This window comes from Danio rerio, chromosome 17 (assembly GCF_049306965.1).
Source record: "Danio rerio strain Tuebingen ecotype United States chromosome 17, GRCz12tu, whole genome shotgun sequence".
NCBI classification, from domain to species: domain Eukaryota; kingdom Metazoa; phylum Chordata; class Actinopteri; order Cypriniformes; family Danionidae; genus Danio; species Danio rerio.
The window spans coordinates 24,017,687-24,037,570 of NC_133192.1; the positions used below are offsets into that span (position 1 = coordinate 24,017,687).

The following is a 19,884-nucleotide window of genomic DNA, read 5'->3' on the forward strand; positions in this document are numbered from 1 at the left end:
GATGACGGGTATTTTGGCAATAACGAAATTAAGGTAAAGGCTCTGCAAGATGTGTTTCTCCACTTCTCTTCACAATCTGGCATTAAGGCGGCGGTGAAGCTGAATAATAAAAGAATAATGCCACCATTAGCCTGTATACTCTGTCTACATTATGATTATATGGTTTAATTAATATTTATTTATAATTAAAAAACCCTTTACTCACCAAGATTAGGCTACGTGTGTTTGTGGAGGAACATTTAAATCCACAGGCTTAGCGCAGTCCTGCGCTCACGGGGTCCAGCAGCTGAACACCTTTTCCTGCGGCTACAGGTCGAGATGCAGAGTTCTGATCTGGCTGATTTTGCAAGTTTTGGGTTGGATTGTTTGTTCATCTTCTACCAGTCAGGAACATCCATTTAATTTTCCATGACAGCAGTTTCACTTTAGCGAATGGCCTCTTCTTTTTGTCTGTCAGCTTGCGGTTTAGGGCTCTACCGTAATACGCAGTGTATGAGCGACCGCGAAATACCTGCGGCTGGAATGCGCTCTTTCTGAGTGACTGGCTTGACCGCCGTAATAATTCGCTTTTTTTACTACTTCATCATCATTTGTTTCACCTTTGCAGGGATGGATTTTAATGCAGGGATTTGGATTTTTTCGGGTCTTGCCGGGTTCGGGCAAAGATCTTCAGCTCTAATGCAGACCTCTCGTTACTATTAACCACGTCTCCCTTCTGTTCAGTCGAAACCGTAAATACTGCCAAACTGCAGGACACTTTGAAGCGCGACATGTCACGTCACCTCTCCCCCTCCCTCTCCCTCTTCCTCTCTCTCTCTCCTCCACACTGTCCCATGATGACAATCACACATATGTTTTTGTAGGCATTAAATAAAGGATATTTATATTTTATAACGGTATTGAAACTGACACCGTTGCTATTTTTAGATCCCGCGGTATACCATAATACCGAAATACCGCCCAAGCCTAATTCAGACCCAGTGAGGACTTTATAAATAATTCAAATATTCATTTTATAATCATCACTTTTTAGTTGACGCAAGCAGAGCTTTAAAATTCCATTGCTTTCAAATTTTGTTGAATAGCACTCAGTTTGTTTCCCCCACAGCTGTAGTATTTTCTATTGACATTTAAATCAATTTCTAAAACATGAATAAAAGACAAGGTCTTTGTTCATGATTAAGGATTATATATCATTTCTTTGAGTCATTTTGTTCTTTTGGTCATTAGTTTATTGAACTAGAGATTAAGTATTTAAAATGATTCCATATGTGTATTATGACAACGGTTCCCAACAGGGGGGTCCCGGCCCACAAGGGGACCTCAGCGACCTCTGTTGGGGGTTGCGTCATATTTTAAAAAGTTTTTAACAGTGGACAATAAGGAGAACGATTATGTTGCCTTAGTTCATTTTGTGATTTGTCTTGAGCAGTTATACTGGACCCAGGTGAGGAAGCTCCAAACATTTCAGGTCTCAGCACTAGCAATACTGGAAACATGAAATGCAGGATAGTTACCTGAACTATGGTTTTATTCCATTTTCTCGAAGCAGAGTCGCTAACCCAGCCACAGTGTGTTATCTGCAGCAAGTTCTTGCTAACAAATGCATGAGGCATCCAATTAAGCGTTTCCAGTCGACTCATCCCAAATACCGCAAGGTGTACCAATTAAAAATGGCCTACTGATGTTTTGCTTTTATATTTTTATATTAGGCTATTATTTGTGCATAAGTATATCTAGATAAAGTAATAAACATACAGTTCGTTTGAATAATTTTATAATACCTACTGCCAACTTATGAGTGATATCATCATTAGATGTGGAGGGGGGCCTTAAAATATTTTTATGGGGAAATGGGGGGTCTCAGGCAAAAAAGGTTGGGAACCACTGTATTATGAGACATTAAAAATATCATAATAAGGACACTAAGATATATGTTGAAGTGCAATATCATCCTAATGCACCTTTTTACTGTATAATAGGTTTGCACACTGCTAAGGTGACCCGTCGCTGTTTTTCTTTTGCTCTGCCTCAGCTTTATAAAGGGCGCATTAATGCCACAAGTCATGTGATCCAGCACCCCATGTATGGAGCAGGGCACAAGTTTCGCAAACTGCATCTGCCCATCTCAACTACACTATCAGAAGTATTGGACCGAGTCTCAGGTATGGATACACTGCTATTCAAAAGGTTTGGTTAGTAAAGCTTTTATTTTTAAATAAGGTATCATAAAGCAATTCAGTTGATCAAAAATGACTGTAAAGACATTTATAACATTTATAGACGTTAATATTTGTAAATAAACAATGATTTGATCTTTTATCTTGAAAACAAAAAGGTTTTACACTTATTAATTCACGGTTTTCAGCACTGATAATGTGAATTGTTTCCTGAGTACAAAATCCACACCAATGTTTTTTTTTAATCAAATAAAAACAAATTTATTTGATTTATTAAAAAAATAATTGTAGACAATTGATTTAACATTTTTAGTACCATTAAGATCATTCACATTAGCCATTTAATTCACAAAACATTTTCCCTTGATCAGGTTGAATGAATTTCCATCAGTCATACAGTGAGCTAGTTTTGCATGGAGCCTGCAGTAGTCTATCAGATCTATTAGATTCAGCTTTTGCTACATCTTCAGACTTTCAAGGTCTGATGCACAAAGCATGTAGGGCTAAAACTGTCATGTGGCATGGTCATCAGCATGTGTGTGTGATGAATTGCTTGTCGCTTGAGACCTTGAGTGTGGCAGATATAGTCTTAGTTTCCTCTGAAGACTTCAAGATATACCGTACATAAGTTGTCTTGTCTCGGAGCTGTTCTCGTGCTTGCATCACTTCCATAGATGGAAGACCCTCATAGGAAGCACAGCAGGTCGTTATCGTTATGGATTGCTGTTTCTTCATGGGCATATTACATCTTTACTTTCAGATATTCAGATTATCAGTTAAAATGACATGTTGTTCGTTGCATATGTCTCTAAAGGGAAATGTATTTTTCGAGCCTGCAGGCTGACTGCACACGTACTGTGAGATAACTTGGTATTTTTTAACCCTTTAGATACACCTAGCATCACAGCAAAACTGATCAATGAACAAAAGGAGGATAAAGAGAAGAAAAACCATGAGGAAAAGGAAAAGATGAAAGCTGATAATGGTTTCCAAGACAACTACAGTGTCGTTGTTGCCTCAGGTACTGTTTAACCCTGCATTGAATCACTGAAAATCACCCTGCATTGCATCACTGAAAGTTTCCTATCACTGCATGCCGTTAACAAGAATATGGAAAAATACTAACAGCCGACTAGTGCAACCATCTAACAACCATCCACGAACTACTTAAAAAAAAACTCAAGCATTATAACACTGTGCCAGCCACCTGAAACAACTTAGCAACCAGATAACAACCAACAAGATTCCGCTTTCATCGTCTTACAGCAACCCTTGCCACCTATAAAAAACCCAAAACAAATGAACCCAAAATTCATTTAGAGATATCTCTAATTACAATTATGACTAGTCAAAACTCATTTAGAGATATCTGCAAATATTTTTCAATGGAAGTCAATGGAGGAATATGACTAGTCATAATATATTTGCAGATATCTCCAATCTGATTTCGTACTAGTACAATTGTAATTGCAGATATCTCTAATTGTCATTCTGACTAGTCAAATTATAATTATGACTAGTCAAAATATAATTAGAGATATCTCTAAATATATTTATGGATAGTCAAAACAAAGGTTTAAATGCTAAAACGGCTTGCCATAAGCTTTTGTAATTATTGATCTAGTTGGATCAGGTTGCAGCTCATTTTCATGTTGTGTTCCAGGTCTGAAGTCTCAGTCGAAGAGGGCCTTGTCCACTCCTCCACGTCCTCCATCCCGACGAGGGCGTGTCCTTAGTGACAAGCTGGCAGCTTCCTCAGGAGTTGATCCGTCTGCCAAAACCATCAGCGTGCCTGTCTTCCACCTCTGTCACAAACTACTGCCGGGTACAAACACGCACTCTTGTTCTGTCACGCGTTCACATTCTGTCTGCTCCTCTCGCCCACTCTGTACTCTTTTGCGTTCCTCACCGCGCTCCTCCATACAGATGAGGAAGAGCATTGAGGTCACCCCGGTGCCTGTCCCCATCTGCCTGGCACTTCACCTCACTGCATTTATTCAGAGAAGCAGAGAGTCTGATGATGCATGTCAATTTCAAAGCTTCCTTCTATGTCTTATCTTGTCCCCTTTTAAGTGTCGTTCAGTATTTGAAGTGTGTAATTTCTGATCCGCCATGCTGAATGGAAAAAAGGTTTTTACACAGTTGTACACTTTCTCATCTGCCATTTTGTTTTTGCATTTGATTCAGTGAAAAGAATCAGAACCTATCATTTAGATCAGTGTTTCTCAACCATGTTCCTGGAGGACCACCAGCTCTGCACATTTTCCATGTCTCCTCATCCAAACACACCTGATTTAGATCATCAGCTCATTAGCAGAGACTAAAAGAGCTGTAGCTGGTGTGACAAACAAAAGAGACAACCAAAACATGCAGTGTTGGTGGTTCTCCAGGAACATGGTTGAGAAACACTGATTTTCTGAGTTTCATATATTTTTTAAAACTCAATAGAGAATAGAAAAAGAAACTGGTAGCCATTGATGCGTACAGTGGGAATTGAAAATATTATGGAAGTTGATGGTTTCCAGTTCTTTAGAATATTATCTTTTTTTTAAGCTCATTAAGGGTTGGAATCACTTCCAGGGTGAGAAAATGGCGAGAAAAAATTCTTTATTACAAAATTTGTAAATGCTTGTTATTAGCGACACCAGTGGGTGTTAAGTGAACTGCGGTGGGGCAGCAACACACTTGCAGACACTTAAGGTTGGTTTATACTTCTGCGTCAATCGCATGCATATGGTCTGGCGCAGCCTTTGCGTGGTTGCATAGCCCTCACTGTGGCTGACGCAGATGCTGACACGCACCCCTCGAGAAATGTAACTACACGTTGCAACAACGCATCGCGCAAGCTCTTACATTGGTCAGCTTGGTAGCTGTGATGAGTGTGGGTGGTGCTGTAGCCGCGAGCGAGTGTTTACAAGTGTCGAGTCCTGTAAAGTAGCTCCAGATGGAAACTTTTGTTTTGTGTTTATCTTATGAATAATGTTGCTGCATGTCCGCTAGTTCCTGCCTCTGAATAAGCAAGTTTTAGCTACTTGTACGTTTAAGGTAGAGTAAAAAAAAAAAAAAAAAAAAACCCGCGAAGAAACCAGACTCAAAGGAACATAAAAACCTACTACCAGCTAGTGTTTTGAAAGTGTTATTGCAGAACAACACAAACAGTGCACAGAAATCTAAATGCATGGCTTCGTGAAAGGCAGGTGGCTTGGGTCATTGCGATCACTCAATGCAGAAATATAAACCAGCTTCTAGCATGCAGTAAAATTCAGTTCAATTCACCTTTATTTGTATAGCGCTTTTACAATGCAAATTGTGTCAAAACAGCTTCACAAAGAAGATCATAGTAAATTGAAACAGTGTAGTTCAGTTTAATGTAATTCAGTGATTCTGATATTGTTTTAAAGCAATTTTTCATTATTTTATTAGTAGACAAAATATATTGTATACACCTTTGCAGCAGTATTGACCTTATTCTTGACATACGAGCAGGCACAGCCATTAGAATCTTTTTGGCTTCCAATCTCATTCACTTTGATTAATTTTCATACATTAAAAACAGGTTGTTATGCCGCTCAACAATGCAAATGGACATTTTCTTATTATATTGTTCTACTTTTTATAGTTATGAACAGACTTGTTTATAGAGCAAGTAGTTTGACCGTTTTCTACTGTTTATTATTCCTAGTCATTTCTCTCATAGAAAACTGAAAAAAAAACTTTAAAACATCCAAAAGCTGTCCAAACTTTTGATAGAAAGGTTTAAAAGAATTTTTAAATATGTGTTGCTTGCTTTCCTCCCAATAAAGAAAAATCAGCAGTTAAGAAAACATCACAAATTAAAATGGATTTGCACAATCTCTGATCACTGACATGTCTAGAGATAAGCTAGTTAAAATTGCTAGTTTGATTATAAAGTATATTTAAGACTATAGATCTATATTTTAGACTCTATAGATCTGAATGTTTACAGTAATACCATTGTTTGAATTTGTTCCTTTTCTGTGAGACACATAAAATGGCTAGTGCAGTGTTCTATAATCGTTTGCAGAATAGAGCAAGCAAGTGCAAATGTCAAATCTTTTTATTATTCCCTACAAAAACATTCTGATTTTGCTCCATGCAAATCATTTAGGCTTCGTTATAAGCTTTGCACTCAGTGGCAGTAGAAAAAGTGATTAATACATGAAAATACTTTAGTTCAGTACCTCTTTTAATATAGCCTCAAACCTTTTTCCCTCCAGGTCAGCCGTTGCCACCGGAGATGACCTTGGCCCAGCTGCTGACTCTGCTGTATGAGCGTAAACTTCCTCAGGGATACCGCTCCATTGACCTGACCGTCAAACTGGGGTCAAAGATCATCTCAGATCCTGGCCTCTCCAAGACTGACTCCTTCAAACGGCTCCGCACTGAGAAAGGTATGCAGACGTCTCATATGCAAATACATCAGAAGATTTTGTCATAAACAAGGTTGTCATAGTTAACTGCTAAAATATAAATATTAGAACTGTTCAAAATGTGTTTAGATTAATTTATGAATGTTTCAGTTACTAATTGTGAATCTCCTAATTCTTAAACTGAAAATCATTTTTAAGAACCTGCGCATAAGAATCAGCAGTCTGCACATGAAATCACACTATTCTTGCTATGTGTTTTAGATCCTCCAGAAAGAACAGACTCGCAAGAATCATTCATTATTTCATCAGAAATTGATTTCATGCCACTTTGCTGTGATACTCAGTCTGTGCTCTTATCCAAAAGTTTGTAGCTTCCCTCTGCCACACACGTTTTCTGCCAGCCCTGGGAAAACCGCCTGATTGGCCGTCTGTGTTGTTGTGGTTGCGCAGATATTTCCCCTGTTGTGTCCTGAATCTTCAGATGTCAAATGATTTTGCTTTGCTCTGTCAATGATGTGTTCACACTTTCTGAAGGAGACAAAACAAACCCACACTGTCCAGACAATGACAGCTGGCTTCCCATTGGATAGCCAATGCTCTTGATTGATTTGGCCCTGTTGGGGTGAGGCAGTGTTCATACACGCATACATAGAGTTCCTGCTGATGATGTCAGCTCAGGTGAATCTGCTAACACAGAGGGCTGGATGTCACGGGTGTCAGTAAAGTGTCCCGCTAGTATCCTAATCAGCCACAACAAAATGTCAAGTGATTAAATCCCACTTCTCTGGGGTTAATCAGCAGTCTTATCGGCAAAAATCAGTAATGTTGACTACTCAGTTTGTTACAACCAGTACAATTTATCTTCTCACTAAACTTCAGAATTTAGTGCATCCACTTTTAAAAAGTTTTTACTAATTATTTTCAGTGGTAATGTCATAGTTGCTGTTAATAGTACAGTAGGTTAAATATTTTGGTATAAGGACCAAAATCTGTAAAGAAATTCAATTCATGTTTATTTCTATCGCACATATATTATATAGATTGTGTCAAAGCAGCTTAACATAGAAGTTCTAGTAAATTTAAACTGTGTCACTCCAGTTTAGAGAGTTTAGGTTCAGTTTAGTTCAGTTCAGTGTGGTTTAATTTTCACTGCTGAAAGTCCAAACACTGAGGAGCAAATACATCGATGCGCAGCTCAACAAGTTCCAAACCAAGCAAGTGGTGAGGAACAAAACTTCCCCAATTGAAGAAAAAACCTCGAGAGAAACTAGGCTCAGTTGGGAACGACCATTTCTCCTCTGGCCAAACTTCTTGTGCTGAGCTGCAGTTTAGGCACTGGAGGCTGGAGAACAATGGAAATGTTTTCATCACCTAATGTAATCTATGCCACAAATAATGTGGTATATCCACAGAGACTTTTAATTTCCAATAAGCCAGTTTAAAGCTTTTGGTGAACTCTCTTGCCATTATAAAATCGCCTAGTTTAAGATCTGGTTTCTATAAAAACGATCATCATCACTGCCTAATTGCTATGAAATGGGTGTCAGACCAGACAAGAAGCACGACGTTAAATTCCATTGTTCTGAGCCATGTCTTTAGAACATGAACATTTCTTTTATCGCAGTATTTTCTATGGAGTTTCAGCACTTACCCACCGCTCCAGACAGCACTTGCTTTTAAACGACCTTTCATATTATTTTATGCTTGAACAACCAAATGACTAAGTCTATTTAACAGATTATATTTGAATTAAATTACATTTTTAATGCAGTTAAAGGAACCTTATGAAATTAAAAACTTTTCACAGGAAGTTTATTGATGGCTGAAATACCTTTGCCGTGCATATAGCCCATTAAAGCAGTTCTCGCAGTAGTAAGGTGTACCTTAAAAAGTAGTTGTTTGCTGCCAACTTGCAAGTATAAAGTTGCAACATGCAGATCCAGACTAGAAACATTGACTACATTTACATGGACATCAAAAAATCGAATTATTGGCCTTAATCTGAATAAGACAGTAATAAGACTAAGGTGTTTACATGAGTTGCTTTTTAAATGTTTCTTTCATGATTTCGTTTTACATGTTATAGCACATAATTCTATTAACGCCATTGCTTTACCACGCTATCCACATTTACTCCGGAGTTTCATGTCATTTCAGGTGTTTAATTTTTAATTTGTCCACTTGAACTGCAGTTTGGTACTTTCATTCAGGAACATTTCATGCATGCCCTTCCCTGACAAACGAGATATTGGATGCGAGTATGAACTGCTGAAAGAGTGTTGTTTAATGGAATTTGAAATTGCACGCTGTATAAGAGTAAAAAAACCTCCGCATTTTGCAATCCAGGTGTCTGTGGTCCTTCACTGACTCGGTTGGTGTGGAGAATAGTGTTGAACAGCCATTTGTGAATAGACTATCCTGTCGCAAAATGCAGCAAAATTCTACACGATGGTAATAATTTAATTTAGGTGTTTGCATGTCTGTAATGCGCTTCAATAATGTGACTAAAATCAGCACACTCTACATGTCTCAATCCGAATTCTGTTGAGTCTGATTATGATCTTAATTTGATCTAATTAATCAAAAATCACTGTTTAGATGTTAGACTCTTAATCAGAGTATTGTGTTAATCGTATTAAATTCAGATTGTTGGTGTCCATGTAAACATACTCAGTGTTGCAGTCTTGCACCTTTGGAGAGTAACAAAAGTTGATTTGACACTGCAGTGTTGCCACGCTGTGTCATGGTGTCTTACGAACTGAACCATGAACTCTCAAACTGTTGAATTTTCATCTGGTGATGGAGAGCTGGCAGCATTCGTTAACTTTGCTCCCTTAGCTATTCTGAGCAAGCTGCGTTCGCTTGTTTGTTTGGCTCAGTAAGGAGTCTTGGAGCAGCCCTTGTTCGATGGCACCCGTCGTGTCTGGCATCAGAATTGTTCAGTTTAGTGATGGTGCCTGAGGGACTCACCCCACCCTTTGGCTAGTTGGCTATCTTAGCTGTGTCAAATCACTGCTGGCGTGCTAAACTCTGCTTCTTTTTACGCACTCTTTCATCTCGCACCCCTCCGTTGAGCAGTTGAAAAAGATGCTCACCAGCCAGGATAATTCTCTCCTCTCTGCTTGGAGTCTGTCCATCTCTCTGTGGAAGACACTCCAACCACAGGTGGTGCTCTGAAGCGTTGCCGCTTGTTACAGTGATGTGCTATCAACCTGTTGGCAACTAGTTTGTTCCTGGACATGGGCTTCTGGCTTGCAAAGTAGATCTGATACTTGCTTCAAAACGAGGATCAAATACAGACTATAGCAGTTGTTTTGGGAGTGCAGTTTCTTTGTTTATCTCTCCAGCAAGACCTTTTGGCTTCGAGTTTTACGTTCTTCCACTGATCTTTTCCTTTCTTTGTACTGATCTCAACATCAAAGACACAAAGATCTCTGATGCTAAACCAACCAACTGTAATAATAATTTGAAGAAAAAAAATTCACCATTGCCTAGAGCAGGGGTCTCAAACTCAATTTACCTGGGGGCCGCAGGAGGCAAAGTCTGGGTGAGGCTGGGCCACATAAGGGATTTCACAAAAAAAGTCCTCAAATGTCATTATTAACAGTTTTAATTATTTCTTCTGAACATGAAGTGTCCTGAACATTAATAGAACATTGAGTGAAGATTATGAACAGTTCTTCTGAACATGGCATCTTTTGCCTACTCTTTGCTGCCAGAGACTTGACAGCGCTTCTTCTCACAAATCTGAACCACATTTGGCTTTAGAGCAGAAGCAGTTGAGACCCTCAGTATGGCTTGAAGATGATCATCATTAAGTCTAGACCTGTACTTTGACTTATTGAAGTCCTAGGGAAAAAAGTGGGGGAACTCACTCAAAACTTCCATTCCCTCACCTAAAAAAAAAGACGTATATATGTATAAATAAAACACCCCCACCCCACTCCAGTCACATCAGTCTGTACCAGTCTGTATCTACCTATAATATATATAAGATGCAGGGCAGGCACGTGCACACATAGGGCTCAACCTGTGCAGACAGAGCACATGCCCTTTTTAGTTTTGCATAGAAAGTGCCCTTCCAAAATGATCAAAAGTGCCCCGGCGACGCGACAGACCTTCGGTCCCGCCCTTCAGTAGGCGCGCGATAACACCGCTCTTCAGTACGCGCGCGACAACACAGCTGATCAGAACGCGCGCGACAACGCCCCTCCACACTTCCCGCCCGCCACAGCGTCTAACAAAGGAGCAGGGTGCGTGGTGACGTCACCGGCATCCTCGCCCCTTTGTTTACACGGCGGGCGGGGAATGCCAGTGACTGCTGTGTACGGATAGAATCAGCAGAGCGGGAAGCGCTCTCTCTCCCCGCTCCGCTGATTCTGTCAGTGTACAGCGGTCGGCGCGGGCCACAAAATATTGCACTGAGGGCCGCAAATGGCCCGCGGGCCGCGAGTTTGAGACCCCTGGCCTAGAGCTTCAATCAAGTCATTTGTAAATATTTGTCTCCTCCCAGTCCACACTTTTTTTTGTAATTGGCCTTCATAAAGCAGTGCTGAACAGACTAACATCTACGAGAAGTTTTATTTAAATGACAATACAGCTGATAGCACAAAGTTCCAGTAGAATTTTTTTTAAATATATATACTTTTTAAGGATTTTTATACCTTTGGGAGTATAGACAATTTCGGATGCCGAAATTTGATTCTGCAGGCCCAGTGTCCTGCAGAGTTACTTAACACACCTGTTTGGAAGTTTCTAGTACACTTAATAAAAGTTTGATTAGCTAATTCAGGAAGAACGGTAAAAACAGATGTCAGAGCCTGCTTCAGTTGGGCTGGTTAGCTCTGAGTGGCTGGGACTTGATTTTTAAGTTGGCTGTACACACCTCCTGGAGTTGTCATTTATTTAATGTCTTGTACATGACACAGTTTAATCTTTTGTGTTTTATGATTGTCTAAAACTACCCCAAACCTAAATGCCTTATTTACATAAATACTTATGTATAAATAAATGTTTATTATTAACCTTTCTATAAACAGAATTTGATTATAGCTGCAGATGAATGATTATGCGAAAAAGCCTACTGTACCGTCTGCAATTTGTATAAAATAAAATAAAAATGATGAACACATACATACACTTAGTCTATAAAGTTAAAAAAAATACCAATTACAAATAAAAAATACCCAAAACTTCCAGTTAAATGTTGTTTAGGTTCATAAATGATATGAAACATATAGTCAATACAAATCTCTCATCTTTATTCTTCACCAGCACATGTAACGTTAACATAAAAAGTAAAATTAAACATTAAAAAGTAATTCTGTCATACCGAGTTCAAAACACAGTCAAAAGGGTGATGGTAATATTTAAACATGGCAGTTTGTTCATGTTTTAGGTTGCTGAAAGAATAATTTCCTCCTTTGTTTTTTTTTTTCAGGATTCTCCTTTGTTTTTTCGTGCTTCTCGCGTTTGTATTTGAAAGGAAAGCAATTTAATCAGAAGCACTTTAATAATTACGCACACATCATTAGCATCAGCTCAAGTTTGCTATGTCAATATAGACGTGTGGTGAGTGATCGCAAGCCATCTCGAGAAAGTGAAACCGCTCACGATTTAGATGGCCATGTTAACAACAACGACAGGTTTATCTTCTTGGCTTTCTGGCTGTTCATCAAATGAAGTTTTCTTGTGCTAGGTATCCTTTTGAAAGGGTACTTAAAAAGTAGTACGGTACGGTCCGCTTTTTGGTACCTTTTGACAGTGGAAACTGCCATTTCCAACTTAGTTGTAAGTAAACCATGCCAACTTCTACTAGATCTTAGGAGCAGTGATAGTCTTCACAATTTTAAATCACATCTAAAAACCCATCTTTTTAAGCAGGCTTTTACTTAACAATTTTTCTATCATGTTTTTATTATGTTCTTTTATATTCGCTATTGTGTTTTAACTTGTTTGGTCAATGATTGTTTTTAGTAATGTTTAATTTGTTTTGCATGTCTGCTGATGCTTATTGTAAGGCGACCTTGGGTGTCTAGAAAGGCGCCATTTACAAATAAAATGAATTACTATTATTATTATTATTATAAAAGCATATCGACGTGTACCATACCATACCACTCAGTGGAAACCGGCCAATTGGAGGTCATCCAGGCTGCAGCAATGCCTTCATAGGTTCAGGTGTGTCTAATTGGAGTTGGAGCTAAAATGTGCAGAACGCCAGCCTTCCAGGACTGTGTTTGGGCACCCTTGGTATAATGGGTGAAGTATGGTGGTCCGGGAATCGAACTCTAGTAGCCACGAGTAGGATTGTGTTGAATGTCAGTGTGCTAATTAACCGCAAGGCTACTGGCACCAATGATTTAATTTTTCTTTTAAATAATAAGGTAAGAAATTTTATGAATGCATTGAGACAATCATCACCCTGTTTTTCTGCTTGCTCATAAGTGACATAACATGGGTATTATTCATTCAGTAGTATTTGTGCATTGCACCGAGTGAAAGCAGAGCATGATAAGTCAAGTCGAACTTCGTCATTCCGCTTTACAGAGGAACAAAATGACGTGTCTCGCTGGACAACGGTGCTACATAAATTAATCCTAAAACAAACACAACAAGAGCTATTTTTTTTTTAGAACCTATGTGTAACTTTCATATGTACTTTAAGATATTCAACTATACACATAGGATATATACAGGCTATACAAGTACAAACAAGTAAAACGGGGAAAAGTCTTGATTAAATCCAAACACACAGGGTGGAAACTGACACATGTCAGCTCACCATTTGTGATCAGATCGTCAAAAGAGCATATTAATACCAGATGTGAATAGGGCCGTTATGTCAGCTGTAAACTCTATAAATCTGCTCCGTGTTTATATTAGAGCACTGTTGTTTCATTACAATTCTGACTGTGCATTCAGAAACACTTAACAGCCAATATCTCCTGCAACTTTCTCCTTATTCCCTCACATCGATCCTCAATCTCAGCAAATGAAAACCTGATTTAGAGGAATAATCTGATTTATGAGAACAGAAATGAGCTCTTGTGCAGTACTGCCCTGCTTTGGACATCGTGGTTTATGATGGGAACAATTGAGACCACTTTATTTACAGCTAGACGTTATGAGATTTTATTGACGCCAGATTGAATGATGCATTTCTGGGCTTCTTTCGTCCTGTAGATCACTGCGAGATGCTAAGCGGCTGTCCTGACGATGAACCGATGACCCCGGGTGACGAGGGTTTGGATGCTGCGGTGGATGACAGCCTCCTGGAGACCAGTCCTATCCAGTCTCCTTTGCAGGTGTTCGCCGGTATGGGTGGCTTGGCGCTGATCGCGGAGAGACTTCCAATGCTGTACCCCGATGTCATCCAGCAGGTCAGTATATCTGCAAGCTTGCTCTCTGTGCAAAATTATATTCTACCGCGTAGGTAATTTTATGTAGTTTCACTTCATTTCTGCTTCATAAGCCACTCGTTCGCTGACCGTAACCTGAGGTTAGTCAGCATTTCTGTTCATTTGCGTGTCCTCTGAGCCAGTTCGTCCGGATCGTTCTGTGCAGGTCAGCGCCCCAGTGGTGCCATCCACCACACAGGAGAAACCCAAGGACAGCGACCAGTTCGAGTGGGTCACTATTGAACAATCCGGAGAGCTTGTTTATGAGGCGCCCGAGACTATTGCGGCCGAGCCTCCACCCATCAAATCCTCCGTGCAGACCATGTCCCCCATCCCTGCCCATTCCCTGGCGGCATTCGGCCTGTTCCTGCGATTGCCAGGATATGCAGAGGTTCTGCTGAAGGAGAGGAAGCATGCACAATGTCTACTTAGACTGGTGTTGGGCGTCACGGATGATGGAGAAGGAAGTAAGTACCCCTCAAGTACAAGAAGTACTACTTCTGGAATTTGTTTACACTTTAGAAATCAATATTCTTAGTGAATCCAGAATTTTTGGGGGAGTAGATGCTTATTTTTATATTCAGCCTGCGTTGTTCGCATATCCATTAGCCCTGTTTGTGTCTGTGTGTGTGTGCGTGCTTGAGAGAGAGAGGGGTTATTGATTGAAACAGAGAAGACTGATGTGGAACACTGTTTTTTGATTCCCCCATCAGCATCTCCTGCATATCTGTGCCCGCCATCTACCGTTTAACTCACCGTCTCAGAGACCTTTCAGACTCAGCCCTCATATTAAACAGAATGTCGCTTATTCCTCTCAAAGTATTTATCTTTGAAAAAAAAAGGTTTCTTAGGCTCATTATTTGAGGAAAAACTGTAATCTATTCACCCAAAAATTCAAATGCTCATTACTCAAATACTCAATTGGTTCCATCCCTGCTTTGAGTTTTTTTTTTCTGTTGAACTCAAAGGAAGATATTTTGAAGAATGTTAGAAGCCGGTAACCATTGACATCTATAGTAGGAAAAACAAATACTGTGTTTTGTCGAAATATCTTCTTTTGTTTAACTGAAGTAAGAAAATCAAACAGGTTTGTGATGGTGAAGTGAGGTAAATGATGATAGAATTTTTATTTTTGTGTGAACTATCAATTTAAATGTCAGTACAATTTTACTACTTATTTTGGAGCTCAATCCTTTGATGGAAAAGCTGCGTTTACAGCAGTCACCGCTCTAGACTTCAAAGTGACTTGATACTTCATGAAGTCATTGTATCATGCATTGGCCCTCAAGTTTGTTATTGTTGGTGATGTTGACAACAGTTGTGCTGCTTTGTTTTTTGTAAACCAAAAGGGCACTTGGTGATGTTTTATAAACATTTTAATCATTCCTGAAAGTTTTAACAATTTATCTATTTAACCATCTCTGTTAGAGCTGAGGTGTAAAATCAGTGTAAATGAGGTGTAAAGATCGAGTTTTTGATTTTCAAAATGAACCGCTATTCTCTCTTGATTGATTCTGAGCTTCCGTTTTTAACAGTAGATGCAATGTATGTCTTACAAACAGCTGTACTTTCTTTAAATCCTGTACAAATACTAATTGAACCTAAATTAATCGTTAGTTAGGAAAGTTAGGAAAGCTTTAATCACATAACAAGTGTTCATAGTTGTGTTTACATTCATGGCTTACTTACACTAGGTACAGTTGCTTTGAACCGTGCCGAAGTGTGATTGTCCCCCCTCCACTCTCCCCTGATGGCCTGCACTCGCACTGCATTTTGCCTTCCAGACTTAAGCACGCTTACATCATCAATGCTGCAACTATTCAGTTTAATAGAAAAGAAGCGCTCTTGCTCAGCACAGTGGACATTGCTTCAGTTATATCATTTAGTATTATTTTTAGTTGTTTGGGATGCAGTGACTTGCAGTCAGATATTTTGCCAAACTGATCCACAACAAACTCTCATAAATTATCATAAAGTCACTGTGCTGCAGGTATTAGGAAGTTTGCCGAAGGATTAATAGACTATAAACTCTGACAGTTTGCATTCATTGAAAAGTAAGAATGATTATTAAATCCATATTAAACAGTCCCTTAAAAGTGACGTCACATGTTCAGTTTCAGTCTCAGTCACGCTTTACACTCACACTGCAAGCTTATTATGCCAAAGCCCAACTGAATCATGCTTTGGCATACCTCTTCCAACAGGGCCAGGGCCGGCCAATTCAATCGTACCAGGCCTCCATTCAGAGAACTCACACCTGTCAAACAAACCGGGAAACGCTCCCGGGCATGGTTTGGATAGCCTAGTGCTAGTACACCCTTAAAAGCCAAATTGCATGCAAGTGCTCTTTCTCGTGAGTATTTGAGTGTATAAAGTGTAAGTCCATCATAGAGCACCATCTGCTGGTCAAAACTAAGCTCAGTATTGATTCCAGAGAGGATAGTGAATCGATGCAGAATCAATTTTTCTAATGAGCGTTCATCACAGCTCTAACCTCTGTGCTATTAGTCAGTTGCTTAGCAGTAAGCTAATGTGAAACTACCATTTTAGCATTTACCAAGATACGTGAGCACCTCAAATGAAGGATGCTTTTTGTGTGATTCTTGAGATTAGCTGTTAAATGAGAGGTGCTGACCATGAAGAAGATTTCAGCATTATTTATTAGTGTTTGTTTGACATGTTGCGTCAATCAAAGAGTTAGGAAATAGAGCTGCTGCTCATGTGAAGGGGTCTGAGACTTCATCTTAAACTAATACAATTGCATCAGGCTTTTGGGAAAACCTCTCCCATCTCAACGCAGAGCTTCAGCTGAGAATCAGACTACTCTAATGGCTATTATACATTCACACCCTGCAGGCAGACACACATGCTTCTCTGCATGTCCCCTAAGGGAAACATTGATTGGATTACTACATGGTTGCTTCATCGATTGGTTTAATTGAGCCTGGATTGGCTGCCCAATGTGTATTTCTGTCAGTCTAAACTGTGGATTGGTCAGCTGATCACTTGATGTATTGGTTGATTGGTTAAGTGCGCTATTTAAAAAACAGTTTCCAGGGTTCCCACAGTCATGGGATTTTCTGGAATATCGTGAATTTTGAAATGTCTATTCCAGACATTGAAAGTCAGGGAATTTTATTTTTGTTTTGTCCAAGTCATGGAATCTCAGGCCATTTTTGCTTGTTATTTTAAATTGTACTTCACATTTATTACTGTCTTTTTTTATCATGTTTTGCTTGTTGTTATGGCTAGACTATTTTTTGTCACACTTTATTTTGATGGCCTGTTTGTTACATTGCATCTAATTGCTAACAAATTTACATTAAATTAAAAGTAGACTGTTAAGTTGGGGTTAGGGTTAGTGTATGTTAACATGTACTTGCAAAGTTTTTATAGCCAGTTAAATGTCTGTTGAAGGAGCAGTGTTGGATGTTAAGCAGATAATCTACTAATAATTAAATGGACCATCAAAATACAGTGTTACCCTATTTTTCTTATTTCCCACTTGACAACAGACGACTGCTGTCACCAATCTGTACCTCTTAAAATATTCTCTGCTCAGGGCTCAACCAGTCCCTTCTAGATTTTGTGCAAAGTGTCATGATTTTTTGTGCCTAAAATCACTGATTTTGAGGGTGATTTTATCAGAATTTGTGACAATATTAACATTTTTTCTTTTATTATTTTCCTCTAAAAATACACAAAATTAGACATTTGTTCTTCAAGATTAAAATCCCATGATATAATTCAAAAGCATAAATAAATGGAGTATTTTTTTACTGTGTGGTATGATATCCATGTCATAAAAATTCATCTTTTTATTCAAATCAAGTTTTTATATAGCACTTTTCTCCAATTATATTATAATCAAGTTCAGAAAAGTTAAGCTTATTAGTTACCTTAATGTTATTAGTTACTAATAACTTTAACTAATTAACTAGTAACTACTAGCTTTTAACAGTTAATGTTATTGTAAGCAAAGTTAATCTGCAGTTACAGTACATAGTCAGTGAAACCAAACTAAACTCTTTTTAGGAAACGAAAAGTCAGTGTTTTTGACATTTTTCTTAGAGCAGGAACCCTTGCTTTTTCTTGCTCTAAATGTTAAAGACGTTCTCATCTAGAAAGACAATTTCTCATTCTATTCATCTGTCATTCTTCCTCAAGGTCACATCCTACAGTCTCCCTCTGCTAACGTTCTACCCACGTTGCCCTTCCACGTGCTCCGCTCCTTGTTCAGCTCCACTCCCCTCACCACGGATGATGGGCTGCTGCTGAGACGCATGGCACTGGAGATCGGTGCCATCCACCTCATCCTGGCCTGCCTGTCTGCCCTCAGCCATCATGCTCCCAGAGTGCCCAGCGGCAGTGCCAACTCCAGTGAGGTCAGTGTTAACCCGCACGCTGTTTACCTGTCATTCAGCCCACAAAAATCAGCATGTTCGTGACAGCAATGAAAACATTAGAATGTGAACTCGCATGTTAAAACATTCAGTGTTTAGCAAACCAAATAATGACTGAATTCACAGAGTTTGGAGAAGTTTGGAAGGAAAATTATTTGCATATATTTTAAAATGCATTCCTGTGTTGGCAGAGCTGAATTTTTAGCAGCCATTACTAAAAGGAAACAAACAGTAACATACTGTATCTTGTTATCTTGTATTCAGAGCGAGTTGTCTGTTATTTGGGAAAATGATCATGTAAAGCTAAATTATTTTATAAAGACTGACCTGAGTAGTTTGCAGAGTTATTAAAAGAGCATTACAGATGGTGTGAAATGAGATCACTCCACTAGTTAGTCTTGTTATCTAATGGGGTATATGCACATAGTCAGCCAGCCCAACAACTTCCGATGAACTGTCTTCCCATTACAAAACCGCCCCATTTAAGATCTGTTTTCTTTAAAAATAAAAGTGATCTTCACTGCCTGAAGATCGATATATACGATATAAATAGGGTCTCAGAATGGACAAGAAGCATTGAATGCCAATTTTCGCTGCTTTCATCTCTTTCAAACTTGACTTTTTCCCCTAGTATTTTCAATGGAGTTTCTGCAATAGCCTGCTGCCACTGATGGCACTTGAGTGTACATGGTCTATCATCTCATTTTATGCTTGAACAACTAAATGAATGCTTAAATTTATTTAACTGATTGTATTTTAATTACACTGTGATGTTGATGCTGTAAAAGGAACATTATAAAATTTAAAATTGTCACATTAACCTTTCACCGAACATTTTTCATTGGCTGAAAAACATCAGATGTGCATCTGTTGAGACAATCACATGACTATATTCAGGTTTTTAATGTGATATCTTTAAATGCTCATAAAATAGGTGAATGAAAACATAGCTAATGTTAAAAACTGTTTCAGTAGTGCTTTAGAATAATGGTCCATTAGTTAACGTGTTTACTAACATTAACCAAGTATGAATAATCTTGTAAACCATTTATAAATCATAGTTTAACTTCCACTAATGCATTATTCAAATCTAAAATTGTGTGCTTGTTACCTTTAGTTAATGCACAGTGAGTTAACATGATCTAATGTTATTTATCTTAACTAACACTAACAAACAAAAATAAATACAGTGATAAATGTATTACTAATAGTTTGTTCATGTTTTGAACTTGCTTGCATGGTTCGGGACCTGTAGAGCGAAGGATATGCTCTTAAGTGTCTGGACTTTCAGCAGTGAATATTAAATCCCACTGAACTGAACTTGATTTCTGAAAACTGGACTGACACTGTTTCAATTTACTATAATCTTCTATGTGAAGCTGCTTTGACACATTGTAAAAACACTGTAGAAATAAAGGTGAATTTAATTAAATTGAATGTTAGTAATACATTAGGTAACTTTATTTTGATGGTCCATTTGAGTATTAGTAGACTGTCTGCTTAATATCTG

General features: G+C 38.7%; 1 protein-coding gene across 22 annotated transcripts in view; it reads left to right on the top strand.

Annotated features, from left to right (window-relative positions):
* The window catches only part of birc6 (baculoviral IAP repeat containing 6), a 156,255-nt gene that overhangs the window by 70,210 nt on the left and 66,161 nt on the right, over window positions 1-19,884 (top strand). For all 22 annotated transcript variants that reach the window (XM_009293036.5, XM_009293039.5, XM_073928501.1 and 19 more), the window contains exons 57-63: window positions 2,036-2,165; window positions 3,070-3,201; window positions 3,844-4,005; window positions 6,419-6,592; window positions 13,757-13,953; window positions 14,138-14,438; window positions 18,139-18,356. In XM_009293036.5, coding sequence (XP_009291311.2) covers window positions 2,036-2,165; window positions 3,070-3,201; window positions 3,844-4,005; window positions 6,419-6,592; window positions 13,757-13,953; window positions 14,138-14,438; window positions 18,139-18,356 — 1,314 coding nt within the window. The remainder of the gene's footprint in view (window positions 1-2,035; window positions 2,166-3,069; window positions 3,202-3,843; window positions 4,006-6,418; window positions 6,593-13,756; window positions 13,954-14,137; window positions 14,439-18,138; window positions 18,357-19,884) is intronic.